Here is a 20,159-nt window from a genome sequence, read left to right as displayed (position 1 = left end):
GTTTTTTAAAAAGTGAATCAATGTACTCCGTCTTGAAAATGATCTCAAGACCTTGAACCTTTGTCTGTATATATATTCATCGCCTTGAAAATGATTTCAAAGACATATGTGATGATTTTTCTTACATGTTTCAAATGCTTAACACTTTTACAAACTGTTGAAAAGAATATGCTCCCGTAATCTATTTCTTCATATGCTCAAACAAACAATAAACCCCGTAATCTGTTTCTTCATATGCTCAAACAATAAACGGTTCTTCATATGCTCCCGTAACAACAAGCTACATTTTCTTCGTATTTAATCATGCTCAGAATCGAGTATATTAATTTAACACGCAACTCAAATGGTCACGAAATGGCCATTAGTTCATCAAGACGTTTCTACTTCACCTGTGACAGGTGCGATGTGTTCAATGTCATATAAATAATCACTGAGGTAGAATGACATAAAATTAGTATTGAAACTTACAGGTAGCTTTCGAGAAGACGTATTTACCTTCCCCTTCCCCTTTGTTGTCTTCCCCTTTGACATACCGGGTTCTGCCATTCCAGCCTTCTCCTGCATCCTCTTCCTAAACACCGGATTCTGCAACACCATTTCCTCCTCCTCAACACCTGCATCCTGCCCAACACCATTTGCTGCTGCATCCTCCTCAACACCATTTGCTGCTGCATCCTCCTCACCACTATCACCATTTCCTGCATCTGTTGTCTTCCCCTTTGTCTTACCGGGTTCTGCCATTCCTGCCTTTTCCTGCATCCTCCTCCTAAACACCAGATCCTGCAACACCATGTCCTCCTCCTCAACACCATTTGTTGTTGCATCCTCCTCCTCACCACCATTTCCAGCATCCTCCTCAACACCATTTCCTGCATGCTCCTGTATGATATAACAGCATTCAAAAAATAATAACAGGATAAGCAGTCAGACCCTTTAAAAATTGAAGAAAGCATAAATCTTACCGGGCTAGGCTTCTTATTCTTGTTGGTTTTCTTGTAGCCAGTTTCAGCTAACGTTTTGTGCCTTGAACCCTTAGGCCTGCCCCTTTTCCTTTTCTTAATTATAGGGTCTTTGATAACAAGGTCCATGGCAGCTGGACAGGAGTCTACGGCAGTAGCATCAGCAACAGGATTGCTAACTGAGGAAAACGTTCTGCCTTCAGTAGCTGATGTCAATGTACTAACTACAGGAACATTTTCCTTACTCTTCTTGTCCCTACGCTCATTAACAGCTAATTGAAGCTTCGATAGTGTTTCAATTACCATATGGACCGTTTGATCGTCCACCATGGCAGCGGTTTCACATAAGGGCTCGAGTTTTTGCATCATTTTGTTGAATCTCTTCACATTGACCGTGTCCCCCGGATCATGGTAGGCCACCTTAACCCTAGTGTGCTTCCGGGGTATGTCCTTCCTCCAACGGTCTACAACGTACATCTCTAGTAGATCTTCAACCAAGTTTTCATCCAAAATCCTAATACAGTGTATGCAAAGTATTCCACTTGTCTCAAACTTCCTACAGTCACACTGCACCTCCTTTGTCACTGGACAGAAAGTAACATTGTAGGATCTTCGCCTGTTTGTAATGACATCCTCACTTGCACCGGGAGGTACTATCCATACACGATTGACCACTGAATACTGAATAAGCTTTTCAGACAAAACCTTCTCTCCTCGGACGTTGCAATACATCATTCTCGTACACTCCTTTTGAACTTCTTGAAACTTGTTGTCCGTGTATAACTTTTGGAATATTTTTTCGACTTTTAATCCACTAACCAACCTCCTAAGGTACTTCGAGCAACGCGCATCTGCACTCAGTTCATCTCGAACGCGTTGATCCAAGGCCATGCAATACTTTTGAGGAAACTCATGGAGTTTTGTTTTACGGTTCACATAGCCGTCAAAAAACCGATTGATGCTCTCCACCCTTTGTGTGGTCTTCACACCTGCCCAAAAAAACTCCTTCACGTACGCAAGCACCCACATATGACTCTTTGTGTAGGCTCTGTAGCCATTCATTGTCCTCCAACTTATACTCGGCAATAAACTCTGCCCATCGGGTTTGGAACGCCTCGGGGTCAAAGCTCTCATATACCAGCTCTTTGAGGGGGTTGACGAACTCTTGGTAACTAGACAAAAATGATAACAGCAGAACAGCAACAAGGTTAGCTTCTCTTTAATATGGGAATCAGATTATTACGCCTTTGAAACTAATATCAAGACCTTGAAAATTGTAAATCCAGGAGGAGGAATTTCACAACATACTGTGCACACTTGCCAAGTTTCTCAGGGATCTTGCTCATGATATGCCATATGCACCAACGATGCACCGTGTTTAGCATGACTTCAGCAAGGGGCCTCCGCATAGCTGCCACTTGGTCGGTCAATATGGCTTTAGGAGCTCGATTGTTCATGCAAGCTAACCACTGTCGAAATATCCACGCAAACGTATTGCAGTCTTCATGTGAAACAAGAGCACATCCCAACAACAACGATTGCCCATGGTGGTTCACACCAACAAAGTTCGCAAACGGGAGCTCGTACTCATTCGTTAGGTATGTTGCGTCGAAGCAAACCGCATCACCAAAGTCCTCATAAGCTACCCTACTTCTTGCATCCACCCACAACACATCCTTAAGCCTCCCTTCTTCATCCAAACGTTGAGCATGGAAAAAAATTTGGTTCCCGGTTTGCATTTTGTCAAAGTACTCCATCATTGCCACCGAGTCCCTTCCAATCATCTTCAACCGCCTAGCCTTGTACACCTCATGTTGTAAATCTTTTACTGTCAAAGCCATGTTACCCTTTCGTTCGATCGCCATGAAACCGTGTATTTGAGAAATTGGTACACCTTGCTCGTACAAATCTGTCAACGTCTTCTTCACTTTGGAGGTCATTTGCCTCATGCGGTACTCCTTAACAAGCTTAGAATTTGCCGGATCAATCGCGTGATTATGCTTTAGTTCCACGCTCTTCAACTCCCACAAGCCATCTTCATTAACTTTAGCATAAACACGGGCCTGACATTCGCACTTTTTCGAAGTCCTCTTCATACCACTTAATTCATCCTCACATACCACCCCATCAACTAAACCACCTGTACCTCCATGACTCATTGCCTTTGCCCTCTTCTTCGCTTCCCTCCTAGCCCTCATGTCGGGTTTTCCCCAACATTCACACTTCCACGACTTTGATTTTTTTTTTGGTCCCCCGTCTTAGAATTTACACCTTGAGCCCTTGTCACTCCAAACCCCATCTGCTCAGCATAGTCCTTATAGTAGGCTTCAATCTGTTGCCAAGACTGGAAAACCATCCCTTCCTTAGGCTCCTCAACAACTACAGCTATTTCGTTGCTACCAACCACAGTGTGAGTCGTATGAATTGTTTCCAGGGGGATAAATACCTAACATCCATGTCAAGTGCACAACTACCTGCATCATCTAAGTCTTCTATATCCTCCTCCATATGGACGTTACTCCGAAACTTAACTCCACTGCCACAATCACCAACACCAACCTCACTACCTTTTATATCTCTTTCTGTTTCCATTTCCATAATATCAATCTTCTCCAACAAAAAACAATTAACCCTTCAAATAAAGAACACCAACATAATTACTACGACAACAATTAATACAGAACGCCAACATAATTATAATATAAAATTCAACACAAATCAACCAAACAAGTTTTCACAGCACACATTCAACCCAACACAGAAATATAACCAACCGACACAAATCAACCAACCAATTGAACAACCAACACAACCAATTTTCACATAACCTCACAAATCAACACAGGGATTTTTTAAAAAATATACGAAGACAACACGTTGTTTCAAAAACTATAAAATTACATTTTAAACAAAATCCTCCGGCCATTTCCGTCAACCTCAACCTCATTTTAACAGAGGAAAAAGTCCTTAAAATCCAATTACATTCAAAATTATTTCGATTGCGGTCGAGATTATGAGCTCAATTTCATGAATTGTGGGCGCATGACAACAACAGAACAAAACTCACGACTGTAACATGCGACGCTTAAATAGATCGGAAAAATACCTCGTAATTCGAAGATGTCTGTGTGGTTTTCAACTGGGTCTGCTTATTGGGTCTGGAAGTTGTACAAAACGGCGATGAGTGAAGATCTTTTTACTGGGTCTGGAAGCTGTACAAAACGGCAATGAGTGAAGATCAGAAAACTACCTGCTAATTGTCTGCACAAGCTTCTGGGTATGGAAGCTGTGAATATTTTCCCGCCAAAACGTCAAGAAGGTAACGCCATCCAACTGATTGACGGAAGGATGTCCCCCACTCAGCAATACTCCAGGTACAGTCAGCAACACAGTGAGTAACAGGTATTGACAAATTATGTGAGGTCAAGTTTAAAACAATGGTATTGGCCTCACATAACTTTTGTAAATATTTGTTATATGCAATAGAAAGATGGATAATTAAATTAGTTAACATCATGAAACAATATGCGAGTTCGATCTACAAATTTAATTTACACAAACTTATATGGGAAAATAGATGAAAGCAACATATTACGATATATGTATAAAAATAATATTTCGGATAATTTAAATACGCGTATTATTTTGGAATGAAATTATTGATTTATAGTTGATAATTATTGTTGTATTATGAAATAAATTTGTAATGTTATATTTATTGCCACCGATGTATCCGAGATGTCTCCAACACCCTATTCCACCCAAAAAAAATTAATAGTCTGGACAAATAAAGATCAAATACATATCAATCTACTTATACTTCGCATACGATTGTAATTGGTATTCAATTTACTTCAAAGAACTGAATGGATCCATAAGCTTATTCGAGAAAATAATGTTACTTGCAAAGTTCTTGAGTGATGATTGCATGTCCTACAATTAATTTAATTGGAACAAATTAGCTAGTTGTAATTATTCTATATAAGATCAATATAAAAACTGATCACAAACTTACTTTGCCGCCATAAAAAGTTGATATCCAACGTAAACTTGGACGAACATTGTAAATTTGAATGCAATAGTTGATACGATTTATCATGTTGTAAGGTTCGGTTCTGGTGGAAACATTGTATAGTATCCACAACCTTGACGCATGACTAACTCGGACGAACATTGTAAATTTTATGGCCTCAATAAAAAAAATTTACATATTTATTTTATTTAATTAAACAGTAAAAGCATTTATGTTTGACATTTGACATAATATTTTGTCTAAGGCAATATATTTATTACGCACATTTAATAATTCTTACAAAAAATATAAAGGCCGAACTACTAAGAGCCCCAATGAAGAATCTTTCCTAATACAAATGATGAAATTTAGAAAATGTTTTGAGCCTAAAGATCAAGCTTGCCCTAGTTTCTCACGATAAGAAACAAAAATTTCTTCTCACATGGCATTTTCATAAATAAACCAACAACTTTATTCAATCACCATCAATTGTGGAGCCCGCAATAATAAAAAAAAGTTGTTAATTTATTTACGAAAATGACATGTTTTTGTTTCTCACTATGAGAAACTTGTATTTACCCCTAAAGATCAGTGTCTTTGTTGACTTTGGTTTGGTGCATTAATCGCGGAGTTCATCATTTTTTTTTTATATATAAACAACACTTTGCCTATACCATTTGTATAGTGTAGCGTCCCAAGTTGATAAAAATATAGAAATAATGCATTTTAGAAAAATGCTCAAATATAGCAAAAATATATAATGAAAGGAGGGAGTGTAAATGATTTTTGTGTCAATTCTTGAGTAAAACTTTGTGATAAAAATCTCATGTCATTGATTATAGAGCAACTTACTCTCAAATGCTGCCTAACTATTATAGTCAGAGTATTAAAAAAAATCACAATACACGCAATTGTTTAATCATAAACTTTACCACAACTCTTTATAAACTCATTACGACATGACCATTGTTATCATAAACTTTACCACAACTCTTTATAAACTCATTACGACATGACCATTGTTGCCATTTATTACTAACTGCTAAATGAGTCGTGACTTATAAGGTAAATGATTTCCCGTGAATATCAATTACATACAAACACTATATATATGTAGATCTCACCAATTACTTGCAAACTTCCAACGCAGACATGTGCAACAAAACCATCAAATTTTGAGGTCATGCATTTTATATTGCAAAACCAAACTTCCCAAAGCATTTAACCTGCATTTCTTCGTAGTCTTTTAACCGCAAAAGAAGCTGAACATCACCATGAAATCAGTTTTATCCACCTCAGAAGACACTATGACAGTTTACACGACAATCTATCAAAATTTAAAACATAAAATAAAATATATAATAATGCTAAGTTTGTTAGATAAATAAGAATATATGAAAAAAAAAAAAAAACAAAAAAAAAAACAAATACAGTGCTTAAGATTGGTAGATGAACATGAATATTTTTAACCTATAGTTTTTCGCCACATCACGCCATATCCACTGGCCCAACAGAGTACAAAAAGTGCAAAAGCCACCCTATCCAACTTAATACACTAAGTAACTATATGTGTGGTGGATATTGTCTGTTTTTCCAATAAGAATTGGGAGTTCTTGTACATAGTAGTACCACTTCATATTCTTCCATCTAAGTAAGAGCCAAAAACATTCACATCTAAGCAAAATTATCCATTTCCAAGCAACAAGAGAGAAAGATGGAACCTTGTTTTCTTAGCTCAAACTGCATTACCAAGACAACCGAACTTATTCCATTGGTGAAATCTAAGCTCCTTGCCCTTCCCAAGAAGAGTTCTCTGCTCCACAGTTATAAGCATGTCACTTCGTCTTCCATAACATGTAAGTTTGTCCTCAACTCGTCAATTCTGAAACAAATTTTTACCATATTAGCATTTACAGAAGCAGTGTATCAGAAGCTCTCGATAATAATCGATTAATCATTGTTTAAGGTAATGCACACGTACGAAGAATTATTTGCTAGCATTTAAAGGTGACAAGTAATATTGCATTGGTACTTCAAATTGAAAAGTGATACTGCATTAATTTATTAATTAACAAACAATTTGAAACATAAAAAATTGATTAAGCAGGGTATTAAGAAATAGAGGAAGTTCAAGATTGAAATTCTACTCACTGACAACTATAACATTAATACATGAGTTCATCCTGTCATGAACTATTACAGTAAGGTCACTAAGGTGGACAGCCTAATCTCAGCTAGAAGACATACCTAAGCTATCCCCTTTCCTAACATCCCTACCCTGATTATCAACTGGAACTAATGATAATTGATCAGTACTTGTAACATCAATTCAAACAGAATCCTCAACAACTAAATTTGGAAAATTTGTATGCATGTAGGTTGCCAAATGGGATCCTCGTCATCCAGAGATGAGGAAATAAATCCCACTCTCAGTGGAGATTGGAGATCATTCAGAGCAAAACTTGTTGCAGCAGAGAAAATCTCTATCCCTGAAAATCCCACAACATCACCACCAGCATCAGCTGATGCTGATCCGCAGAAGCTGATAATAAGTGATAATTGGGCCCATGCAATTCACGAGCCTGAAAAAGGTTGCCTACTCATAGCAACAGAGAAGCTCGACGGGGTACACATCTTTGAGAGGACTGTGGTCCTTATGCTAGCAACAGGGCCTATAGGCCCAACTGGAATCATACTAAACCGCCCATCACTAATGTCCATCAAGGAAACGAAATCGACAGTGTTGGATTCATCAGGCACATTTCTAGACCGACCCTTGTACTTTGGAGGTCCCTTAGAACAGGGACTGTTCCTTGTTAAAAGCCCAAAAGAGGGGGATGATGGTGTCAGTAAAAGTGGGGTGTTTGATGAGGTGATGAAAGGTTTATATTACGGGACCAAGGAGAGTGTGGGATGTGCTGCTGAGATGGTGAAGAGGAATGTGATTGGGTTGGATGACATTAAGTTCTTTGATGGGTATTGTGGATGGGAAAAAGAGCAGTTGCAGGAGGAAATTCGAGCCGGGTACTGGACTGTTGCTGCATGCAGTCCGAGTGTTATTGGGCTGGAATATGTGAATAGTGGAGGGATGTGGGAGGACATTCTAGGGCTAATGGATTCAAAAAAAGTTTGGTAATGTGCTGTAAAGCTTGATAAAGTTGATTATAACCTATAATATACATATAAAGAAAAGACTAATGTCCTGCAACATCTGTAGATCTGTCGATGTTGTGTCCAACCCAGTTTAGTTGTAATGTATGTTCAGCTTGGGGAAAAATCTCTGATGTAAAATGGTGTATTAATGTATTATTCCCAGTTTATTCACATGTTTCAAATTGACCATATGCTTCTGCTAACATACTCCATCCATTTTAGTTGTCAAATTTTCAATTTGGGATTTCCTAAAATAGTTGTCAAGTTTCCAATCATTAACAATAAAAGAATATAAAGTGCCATCAAACTCAATTTTCTTTGGTCACAAGTAATCTAAAAGGTGAGAAGCATCACAATAAATAACGTTCCCTCATTTATTTTCATTACCTATATATGACAACAAAAATGGGACAGGAGGAGTATAAAAATAAATGCCATTATGTCTAATGTCATTAGATTGTATAGATAAACATTTTTAAAAAAATATAAACATTTTATAGTTTTTAGTCATTTTACTTGTATAATTCCTCCGTTCTTTATATGTAGCAATGATATTAATAATCAAAGTATAGGCCTGAAAATCATAGTAGAACAAAATAATTTTTACAAAAGATAAAAAATAAATAAAAACCAAGGGAATACTTTCTTATAAAACATGTCATGAAATGTTCAACAAGATTTGTAATTTATTGATTTTTTATGGGAAGGTACCTTTTATCCAAAATATTATCTATTTATCTGCCACATAACCACTTTGGTTTGCCTAAATTTATTTTTCCCTTTTATCTATCCCCTCGTAATTTTATATTCACATTTAACCACTTTTTGTCTCACCAGCTAGTTGCTTTGTCAAAATGCAAGCCGAAGCCTGAGTGCAAGATTAAATTCAGAGAGAGGGAGTTCAGTATTTTATAAGAGAGCCCTATACCCCACTACCCAGACAAAGCATGACATTATCCCAATACCGCTATCATACAAAAGAAAAAGGCTAATAGCCTAATTCTGAAATAAAATAAACAAATGAACAAAAGTGTAGAGGATAAAAGATAAAAGCTTTCAAGTAAAATGCAAGGAAGAACAGAATGATGTGGAAAAAGCATAAGGCTCTCTACCTGAAATATACTTCATATGACAATAAAAGTTCCTCATTCAGACTAAATCATGTCTAGGATTAGTTAATAGTACCTGTGCTTTGGGTTAGAAGTTAGAACAGATCAGACGCTTCCTGCAGTGGAGCTCATTTTGGGATTCTTCTAAGAAGTTTATACAAGCCGAAAACATTTTTTTCCTGCCAAAAGTATGGGATGAAGAATGAACGATGCAAGGATGGCGAGAGCTCTCTATCCAAGTAAGGCAATGCCGCAACAACCTGTTTATAAGTTCAACATAAGCATATAAAATAAATAAATAAATAAAAAGGGGAATAAAATACTAGAAATACTACCTCCCATGTTGACAAGTCACTACCACGATATGCAAAGGGACGTTTCAAGTGAAGTTCAACAAGCAAGGTACATATTTCAAGATCCTGGAGCTGCACATTATTGGCAACAGCAATTCAGACAAGCAATTCACAATCACTCTCAAGGGGACCCTTGGATTGAAGTAATGAATTACGGTGCAATTGAAGTAAAATAGAAGAAATAGAATGATGGAGGTGGTGATAGTTGAGAGAGGAGGCAGGATAGGGGAGCTACTACCCTTCCACTGAGTATAATAATTTCCCACCCCACCCCTAAAGTAATATATTACCCCTAAAAAGAGGGAATAATTCCTCAATCACTCCTTCCTCTTTCAAACACTACTATCTCATCCCATCTACCAACTCTTTTTTTTTATACCTCATTACCTCATAAATTATTTCCTCCATTTCAAGCATGCCCATGATTAAAATGAAAGAAACTAATTTTGTAGATTAAGAGCAGAAAAAGCTAATGATTTTCACAATAAACAAGAGCCGACAAGGCAGGAGCTGAGTTTGAAGTTCATTACATATTGTTTATCAGATGCTTTGTTCTTGTTATTAAAATAAGAAGGTGCTGCTGAAGTTCCACCAAGTGTTGAATTAAATGGGAAAGGAAGAAGACCCCGGAATCCATCATCAATCCAGCGCACTTGAGCCACATAGTCAGGAATAAAAAACGAAGAAGGGAATCTGTGCCATTCACTTCCAACACAGAGGGTAGAACCTGTAATCACAATGAAAAACAAAGCAAAGTTAATAGTGAAATTCAAAAGAACTGTAAGGTTAAGGACCCTCCAAACAATAAAAATGTGAGACCCAGGACATTCCTCAGAAAAAAAATGTTTATAGAAATGTCCTTGACTCTGGAGGTTACTATCCCCAATAATTACATTGGAAGAAGTTAGAAATCATTATGACTAAGACTTATATCCCAGCTATTAATGGAAGCAAGGAAGTGGTGTCCAAAGGGGAATTAAGACAAAAGAAGAGATTTACTAACATCTTCTCAGTCTTCAAAGAATAAGTGAGAGAATACAAAACCAAGGAACTGTAACTCTCTTAACAACTTCAAATTATTAATAATTTGACAGCTTTTGTCAGATAGAGAAATAAATTTTATCCTGCATAATTACTGAGTTACTGAAGATCAGCTGCTATCCCATGATGGTAAGATCACGTTTCATCAGATAAACAGAAATTAGTTACTTGCAGCAGTCATACACCCCCTCTGTACCATATTATTGTCCTCTTAAAATAAGTAATGCATATTTTAACAATCAAAATTTTCTATGCCCGCTATACTAAAATGCTATTGACCAATGCCCAGTCAGTAATTGTGTTCTAAAATTCGTAAAAAGCCAACATGAGCAACACTTCAGGATGGAGAGAGTATGTTTAAGTCAATGGAGAAATCATTACTGCAAGACAAAATATAAGTGTGCATATTGGTGAAGCAATAAACCATAATCCAAAGCTTACCATATCCAGCATCCTCATGGTACTGCAAATGCTTATAGATCTCAAGAGGAGCTGAGTACCCATGGATCAAGGAGAAAGTACGTGAATGGGAGACACACAGTATAAAGCCGAGGATCAGTGGCCTGACAAATTTTGCAATCTGTTTAACAAAACACAACAGTTTATATATTAGAGACCATCACAACATTTACAAAATCAGCAACAAAGATTTATGAGGAATTTCCAAACACTCACCATAACAAGCGCAGAACTATCATTAGGGTTGTACTTATCACGGAAAAAATTAGGCATACTTTCAATAAAAGCTGATGCAGCCACACAAATTAGTGGATATATCGGATAAAGAAACCTGCAGAAACACAAACAACAAGGTAAGTACTGCAAGAAAGAACTAGGAAAGACACCAAAAGAAATTTGCAGTCCACTTAACCAAACAAAACATTTCTACATGAGTGATAAATATAATAAGCGACTATTATCGATAGACCAGAACAACTTCCAAAATCTCTCTATTCTAAGTTCTGAATTAACACTTAAACAAGCAACATGGGACAGACAACTGCTATCCATGGAACTGCTTATGGTACTGCTGACCAGCTGGTGTCGCATTGCTTTTGATAATCACTACCATTTCATGGTCATTGTGATGAATTATCAAAGTTGCAGATAATTGTAAACATAATTACTTTGGCAGACCATGAAAAGAAAAAAAAAAAAAAAAAAAAAGGTTGTTTCAAGGGAATCCCATCTGCATATAGCATAATAATGCATTCCACCAGCTCACCAGATGAACAAGCATGTCATCTTATAAGAAAAAATATTGCATTTTTGTATCCAGTTGTATAAAGAGAAGTCACTCCCTTTGTCTTATCAAAGAATTATCTATCCTCTCCCTCCCATACACGCTACTTTGCCTCTGAGTTTCTGACCCTTGCCATATTTCTTCTTTAGAATTTTTAAAAGCTCCCACATTCCAACTCCAAAGAAACAGTAAATTCTAACAAAATTTCATGAGTTTAGAACAGAAGTTCTTGTATGATCAGCAATATCAGATCCCATCTAGAGTAGTTGACATACATTTTACAGTTTACAATCGAGTCCAATTAATATGATGTTACACTGACATGCTTCAGTTTGTATCGAGTATTAGTTTAACAACTATGACAAGACTTCGAACCAACAGTAACCCAACTACAGAAGACGTAAACAAGTAGCAAAAAATCAAACCAATCATTGGTTTGTAGTAATAAATCATGGGCTAAAGTAGGGATCGTCTATACAGCAAATAACCAGTTTGGTAGAATAACCAAAAGCTCAAAACAGTGAAAAAAATCCCAACAGATTGCATAACATTAATCAGCATCACATAACATGTATTCAAGGCAAGGCCCCACATTAGCCAACCAGCCCTGTTGCCTGAGTAATGAGTTGAAGCGGTGTAGAGGTCATCAATAGGCATGAAAAGCAAATCAGATAAACAAGGTCCATCCAGATTGATTGCACATCACTAACATGATCTACTTCATCTTTGACACGGTGAAATATCATTTTTCATGATCACAGGGAAATATCTGGCATAGAGCACACACATTGTCACTTGGAACAAAGCGATGACTTTGGCACTAGTCAAAGGAAATTAGTATCCTGATATATCCTCAAGGTCAGCTGGTCAGGTATGTTCGTCTTGAACATAAAAGTAAGAGGGGGAAATAGATCATTTGGCATATCAGCTCATTATAGCCACCCCACTGCTCTGTTGACTACCATTCCCGCTCAATGACTTCACACTTGACATAAACAAGAAGCAACCATGAAGTGTCCAAAATGTCTAAACAATATGTCCTTGGCTCCTCGCCGCCTATCATGAGTCATTCACCCATTCAGTTACCACATTGAACATTGATTTCAACAGTCCAACTCATCCAAACTCTCACTTACCAATTCACAATTAAAATATATATAATAAGGGGGATAAGATTTTAAGTATATCATGAAGGAAAGAAAATAAAATTTTTTTAAAAAAAGGCCAAATTTAAACACAAAAATCTACGCCAAAACCAAGATTTCAGGGGGGAAAAAAAGTGTGGGGGAGGGGGGGGGGGAGAGAGGGGGGTTAGTTTTCAAACCTTTCTTCCTTGTGTGGCTGCAGGGACATAAATCCAAGCCAAATATATACAGGTGAGATGATAATTAACAACTCTGGGACATACTTTTTCCGCACAGCACGCACAAGCAACGTCACAGGAAACAGCAAAGCAATGACAAAGCATAAGTTAAAATTATTGAATCCATTCCGTAGATAAAACAATGGTCCTTCAATTCCATATAAGTGGCTTTCACCACCTCCCATCACATTATACAATAGCAAATTCAGCACAGATGATGTCCATTTTTTGTAGTAGTAGTGGTCAACAACAGCTGAGAGCACCTGGGACAAGTACACATTGGCAAATGTATTTAGCCTTTTTAGTACAAACTCCCTTGCATTGAAAACCACAAATGAACTCAATGTTTCTCAGAGATAGCATAACATATATAAGTATAATATTTAAAAATAAATAAGATTTAAAAAAGAAAAAGAAAATAAAGTTGAACTTACCAGAAGAGCAACAGAAATGATTGTTCCTGAAATAAATGCTTGTTTCAAGCTCTTACGCAAAGAGAACAAAGTAACAGGCAGAAAAGCTAGGACTGAGAAGGGCCACCCAATGATAACACCACTAGCTGCAACAGAAACTGCCATTGCTGGTTTCTCTAAAAGAGCCAATGCGGATGCAAGAGACATAGCATACATAGAGAATGAGCTTGGCAAGAAACCTGAAATTGTAGTATCCATGTCATAAATCAGACACTTCAAATAACAAAAAGACTAATAGAAGTATCATTTTCTCTTAGGTTTTTTTTTTCAATAGTAAAATCAATTCATTAATAAAAAGTCATACGACATCTATAAAAGATATTCAAATTTAACAAATGCATAACATATTGAATCAAATAAAAAACTCCTTATTATAAACTACGATCATCGAATATATCTAGCACTATGGAACATCTACAAATCACATTGCTGGAATATACAACCTTGTTCGAGAGACAATCTAACGATTTGTTGTACTAGTGAAGATAGTTAGAGAAAGGAGAGAGGAGAAAGTAGTAATCAAATTTCATTTTCTCTTAGTAGATGCAAGTATGTAGGATGATCAAGAAGCAGATAAAGACAAAAGAGATAAACAAAAGAAGCAGAAAAGGACATAACAGCATCCAGGAAAAATATAGTATATTGAGAGCAAACATACTTGTACTAGCAAAGAAGCATCCACTGGTTAAGCACAGCATCGCAAGGGTGTAAGAGGCAAGTCGTTTCCCATACTTTCTGGAGAGAGCTACAACAAGAAATGCATCTGTAACCACGGAGATAAGCCCTAGAAAGAGCCTCACAGCATAAAATACTCTGACCTGAAAGGTTGAAGTTTTGACACATTAAAAGATTATGAGGTTTAAATTAAGACTTAAGACACCTGCCAGCAGCAAAGTTTGTACAGAACTTACCTTGTCTTCAAACAAAAAGGAAATTGGTCCGCCTACTATAGCATGGAATACGATGTACAGATACGATCTCAGAGCATATTCAGCACTACAAATTACATAGAGAATCGGAATCAGTTGGAGAGCAAAAGCTTATCCATTTTCACAGTATGTTTAATGTTTCCCAACTTGAGCCTCCATACAATATAAGTTAATCATCAAATGTACTACTTTCCGCCAATTGCCAAATTGAAAAATCAATTACAAGTAACCTATATATTCCATGCTATCATCCCAGATAAATTTTTGAATTCCATCATATCATTATATCAACATTGACATTTAATTGCCTAACAAAAAGTTCGGTCATCAAATCCATGCAATTTAGAGATGTAAAATTATTTTGAATGTGCGACTATATATATCCATGATGAATGAAAACTACAAGTTCGTGCTTCTAACATAAGCTACCCTGAAGCACAAAAAAGTAGCATCAATTCATAAGCAAGTTTTTTAGTTGGTAAATCTGCACTCACTAAAAGTAACCCCCAACTCCTTCCCCCAACTAAATTATGTAACATAAACTTACTGCGTATAACAAAACACCCATATTAAAATTCGATTGCATGAATACGGAAACAATGTCCCTAATTCCATCTCTTAAAACCTGATCACTCATCTCCGTCACAATACCAATAGCTACAATCATTCAATCATATATTCATCAAGATATTAGCCTTCAAACCCGCGCAATACACGTGCTAATAAATAAAGAACAAACGTACAAACTCGGCACGAAAAACCGATACAAACATTTATGATAGAATATTCTGCCACAAACAATTTCAAACATTGGTACCAACAAACAAATACACATAAACATATAAATATCAATCTACAATCCCATTAAAATTGACAAAAATGAAACAAAATAAAAACAAAAATAAAGAAAAGAGGAAAAAAAAAAAAACAAAAACAAAAACAATGGAGAATAAACCTGTACTCCCAAGTCTGAAACCCAGACTTAAAAAGAAGAAAATGTAAAGGTTCCCAGTAATTGAAGACTTCATCGCAATCATGAATGATGTTGGAAGTTGCGCTTAAGTATCGCAGCATTCCAAGGGCAAACAATGGTAATCCCCACCCTAAACCTCCGTCATCTCCGCCGCCTCCGCCGCCGTGTTTGGATGGCTTGTTGAGCTTGGAGTATGATGATGGTGGTAGTGGTTGATCTGACGGCTGAGTGCGCCGCTGCCGCGTTGTCGTCGCCATTTTTGTGGGGTTTGTTGGGTAGTGGGAGAGTGGGAGTGTTGTTGTTGCCTGAGGATTTTGCTTCTGGTTTACTTCTCCGATTGAAAGTAAAGATGCTTGAGGATATGAGGGGTAATTTAGTAAATCATACTCCTAACTTTTTTTAAAATATTTTTTCCGTTTAAAATAAATGCTCCACTTTTAAACGAGAAAATACAAGTTTGTAGGTCTCTTGATTGAGTTTTGTGGAGTTTTGTTCGTGCGGAAGGAAATAAAGTGGCTCATGAAATAGCTTATATAGTTCCTTGGCTATAGGTGGACATGTATAATTGTCGGATTGCCGGACTAGCATTGTACCTTTATTGACTAATGATTCCCAATTCTCATAGGAATGAATGAATGATTTTGGCCTTTTGAGGGGGCTTTTCTTCAAAAAAAAAAAAATAAATAAATAAATTCACAAGCTAAGTGTTGATATGATTACGAAACTGTCATTTTAACAAGACATTTTTGTTAATTAATTAATTTATAGATTTGCTACTTGATAAACGAATTTTGTTTATCAAGGTGATCAATTGGAAAATCGTGTTTCAAATAAAAGAAAATTGATGGATTGTGTTTTTAAAAAATATCTCACGTGTAGCCTTTTTATTACCGCATTATTATTATTATTATTATTATTATTATTATTATTATTATTATTATTATTATTATTACTACTACTGATTAGGGGATTTTTATCCACCAATCACCGTCTGACAAGTGGACCAACCAGGTTCCGCCACGTGTCCTTCACGAAGGCCAACAGGAGCCTGCCACGTGTCAATCACAGATACGTCCTCTACGGACCAATTTAGACACGCCACGTGTCCACCCATGCCAAATGGGAAAACCGGCCATCAAGGCCCAATCCAGTCTAGAGGCCCGATCAGCCCTAGGTTTACCTTAAACCTAGAGAGTGGCACGCTTCTCAAGGCTATAAATACTCAATTAATCCTCATTAATTAAGGAGTGAATCAAGAAATCAAGCAGAGAAGAACAGAAATATTACGGAACACCAACAACCGGCTAATCTCGCTAACGACGCAGATTACCAACACTAAGCACTCTCACCTAGAGAGATCTTATTACTTTAATTTCCGTATTAATTACTCCTTAATCAAGTACTAACTTGACCGTTGGAGGCGGAGCTCTCAGGAGTCTCCGTTATTTTGCAGGTACAGGCGTCCGGTTCCAGTCTCGGAATTGTAACTCTCCCGCAGGACATCAGAAAACCCCGAAACATTTGGCGCCGTCTGTGGGGAGAGTACTTCAGAGATGGCATCCAAGTCTGTACCGACTCCTGAAGAGAGGCGTCCCCTAGACGATCCTCAAGTTCAGTCGGACCATGATACCGGAAGTGAATTTGAAGTTGAAACTCATACAGCTCCAGACGGGACCCTAAGGGCCCGACGTACCCGTCATACCGAAAGGAGGGAACGGGAGCATCTTCAAACAGGAAGCGAGCCAGCAGGCGCACCGCTTGCTCGGCAACAGCCGACTGATGGGTCTGCTCCCATCACAAGGAACGAACTCATGACCTTCATGAGGGACTTCAAGGGAGAGATTCAAGAGTTGATCAACAAAAAACCGCCTGCTTCAGTCAAAGAGCAGTCGGCCAAGAAACCTTCCACTTCACTGAAGAGGAAGCCAGTTCAAGGGCGAGAGGCGACTCCTCATCCTAAATCCAAGAAGCGGGAGCCACCTGCTCTTGATTTTACAAAACTCTGTTATCCTACGGGAAATAGGAAACCGGTTCGTCATATTCAGGCGGACGGGTCAAAGCAAACGTTCACAGATGCTCGGCTCCTGTTGGAGCAGAAGAAGAGTGACCGATTATCAGAGTCGGCTTCTACTTCAAATTTTCAAGACAGTTTGCGAAATGCCTCGATGAGGCATACTCAGTCGTACCATGAGAGTCAGTCAGGCGGCACCTCCCGTCAGTCCGGCTTTCATAGTGCCCAGGCGGTACCAAACTTACCATTTGTGCCGCAACAACAGTATTTTATGCAGCCACTTCCATTTGGTGGACCTGCAGCAAAAAACGTCCAACCTATGGACTGGCAGCTACGGCTGCTTAGACTTGGTGAACAGCCGTCGGCCTTCTCCAAGGAAATTACTGAAGCCGCTCAGCCGGCCAAAGTAAAAAATGTTCTAGTAGGCGCCTATGACGGCACTACTAACCCAGAAGACCATCTGATGGCATTCACCAACCTGATGTACCTTCAAGGGTTGGATGATCCCACTTGGTGCAAGTGTTTCCCAGCGACTCTCAAGGGAATTGCACAACAATGGTTCGGCAACCTGCCGACTGGTTGTGTAAACAGCTTCAGGACGCTTGCTTACTTATTTGCCTCCAACTTCGCTATGAACATCCCTGCGAAGAAAACGACCCTTGATTTGGGAACAATTCAGCAGGGCGAGAAGGAGGGGCTTCGTTCTTACATCAGGCGGTTCAACCTGATGAGAATACAGATTCAAGGGTTACCGGATGAGGTAGCTTATACTGACTTTTTTAGAGGTCTCAAAGACGGGTCTACCTTCAAATTTGATTTAGTTCGAAAAAGGGTGGCGACTCTTCAAGAGGCCTTGATTAAAGCAGAAGCCTATATACAGGCGACTGATCTGTGTACGATAAAACAGTCGGACGGGAAGAGGTTCGACAAAAGAGAGGGACGACAGAAACAGTCGTCCAACAAAGATGAGAAAAGAAAAGAGGTCTGGGCGGCTGATTCCTCTAAACAGCCGGCTCAGAAAAAGAAAAAAGAATTCAAACCATACTCCCCAAAGTATGTGTTTAACAAGGATAACCAGTTTATCCTAAAAGAAATAAAGGGACGGTTCTCAATTGAGAAGCCGCTCCCCATGAAGGGTTCTGCAAGCAACCGGAACCAAGACAAAATCTGTGCTTATCATGATGACGTTGGTCATCACACCAATGACTGCATCAGTCTCATGCGGTACCTAGACCGCTTGGCTGATCAAGGTGATCTTGACACTTATGTCAAGAAATCTACGGGGAACACTTCCTCAAAAAAGCAGTCGGCCAAAAAGAATCAACAGGCCGACAGTTCCGATACAGATGATGCAGTCGTCTACACCATTGCAAGCGGCTTCTCAGGAGGCGGCCCCACTATTAGGGGCAACAAAGATAATATAAGGCGGTTAGATGTAAATTCCGTTCACCAAGAACGGCCGTCCAAATATACATTTCCTGAGATTGTCATCACTGAAGAGGATCTAGGAGGAATAAGGGGGCCGCATGACGACCCTCTCGTTATTGAATGTAAAGTGGCCAACCAGAGAGTTGGCCGAATCCTCATAGATACCGGGAGCTCCTCAGATCTCATCAGCAGCAAATGTCTGTCAAAACTGAAATATCAGACGGACTGCATACATCCGGCCTCCCACCCTTTAATAGGGTTTGGAGGAGGAGTCGTCCACCCACTGGGACGAGTAGATCTACCCATTTGCCTGGGCGAAAAAGGGGAAGGACGACACATGGTAGTCCGGTTCCTAGTAGTAGAGGAACTTTCGGCCTACAACATGATTCTGGGTCGACCAACCCTGAATAATTCCAAGGCTGTTATAATCCCGTCACTTATGCTGCTTAAGTTTGAAAGGGATAATGGAACAGTCGGCTCCCTAAGGGGAGATCAGAGGATGGCCCGAGAGTGCTATCTCTCGGATGTCAAGCCCACTGTTATGGCCACTGGGTCAAGTGGAGAAAAAACACACCTTGACAATGTCAAGGAGAGTGCGCCTGTTCAAGAAACAGGCGACAAAAAGAGAAAGGCGTCCCAGACAGAGTCCGCAAGAAAAGCAAGAAAATAGCAATCATTGGCAGAGGAGCGGCCGGATGAGTTCCGCCCTCAGCCGGCTGGTGAGCATGCGGACCTGATATTAGACGACTCACGTCCTGACCGAACAGTCAAAGTTGGGACGACTGCTCTGAGAAACCTTGGTGACGACTTTCACAACCTGTTGAAAGAATACAAGGACATCTTTGCATTTGAAGTCCATGAAATGCCAGGCATTAGTCCTGATCTGGCAGTACACAAACTCGCTGTGGATCCGAAAAAGAAGCCGGTACGGCAAAAGAAGCGGAACCATGGTGAAGAAAGAGGTCAGGCGGCAGCCGCCGAAGTCAAAAAATTACTTGATGCAGGGTTCATTCGGCAATGTTACTTCCCAGATTGGGTTGCAAATGTGGTGCTTGTTAAAAAGCCGAATGGCACCTGGCGAATGTGTGTAGACTACACAGACTTGAACAAGG

At 38.7% G+C, this 20,159-nt stretch overlaps 3 protein-coding genes across 3 annotated transcripts; 1 reads left to right on the top strand and 2 right to left on the bottom strand.

Moving 5' to 3' along the window:
• Positions 1 to 369: 369 nt before the first annotated feature.
• LOC110737551 (protein FAR-RED IMPAIRED RESPONSE 1-like) lies at positions 370 to 3,157 on the bottom strand. Its single transcript, XM_021917893.1, has 3 exons — positions 2,281 to 3,157; positions 963 to 2,131; positions 370 to 879 (listed from the first exon to the last, which is right to left on the bottom strand). The coding sequence occupies exons 1-3, from the start codon at positions 3,155 to 3,157 to the stop codon at positions 370 to 372; spliced, it is 2,556 nt and encodes an 851-aa protein (XP_021773585.1).
• Positions 3,158 to 6,541: 3,384 nt separating this feature from the next.
• Positions 6,542 to 8,327, top strand: LOC110737785 (UPF0301 protein CHU_1773-like). The gene is made up of 2 exons (XM_021918133.1): positions 6,542 to 6,827; positions 7,350 to 8,327. Exons 1-2 carry the CDS (start codon positions 6,686 to 6,688, stop codon positions 8,105 to 8,107), a joined length of 900 nt encoding a protein of 299 aa, XP_021773825.1. The 5' UTR covers positions 6,542 to 6,685; the 3' UTR covers positions 8,108 to 8,327.
• Positions 6,730 to 16,106, bottom strand: LOC110737784 (dol-P-Man:Man(6)GlcNAc(2)-PP-Dol alpha-1,2-mannosyltransferase-like). Its single transcript, XM_021918132.1, has 11 exons — positions 15,591 to 16,106; positions 14,618 to 14,702; positions 14,365 to 14,524; positions 13,668 to 13,885; positions 13,195 to 13,496; positions 11,303 to 11,417; positions 11,069 to 11,207; positions 10,117 to 10,313; positions 9,569 to 9,658; positions 9,310 to 9,493; positions 6,730 to 6,853 (listed from the first exon to the last, which is right to left on the bottom strand). The coding sequence occupies exons 1-10, from the start codon at positions 15,863 to 15,865 to the stop codon at positions 9,362 to 9,364; spliced, it is 1,713 nt and encodes a 570-aa protein (XP_021773824.1). The 5' UTR covers positions 15,866 to 16,106; the 3' UTR covers positions 6,730 to 6,853; positions 9,310 to 9,361.
• Between the last annotated feature and the right edge of the window lie 4,053 nt (positions 16,107 to 20,159).

Source organism: Chenopodium quinoa, unplaced genomic scaffold (assembly GCF_001683475.1).
Source record: "Chenopodium quinoa cultivar QQ74 unplaced genomic scaffold, ASM168347v1, whole genome shotgun sequence".
Taxonomy (NCBI): Eukaryota; Viridiplantae; Streptophyta; class Magnoliopsida; order Caryophyllales; family Amaranthaceae; genus Chenopodium; species Chenopodium quinoa.
Note: the sequence above shows the minus strand (reverse complement) of the source record. Positions and strands in the feature narration are given on the sequence as shown.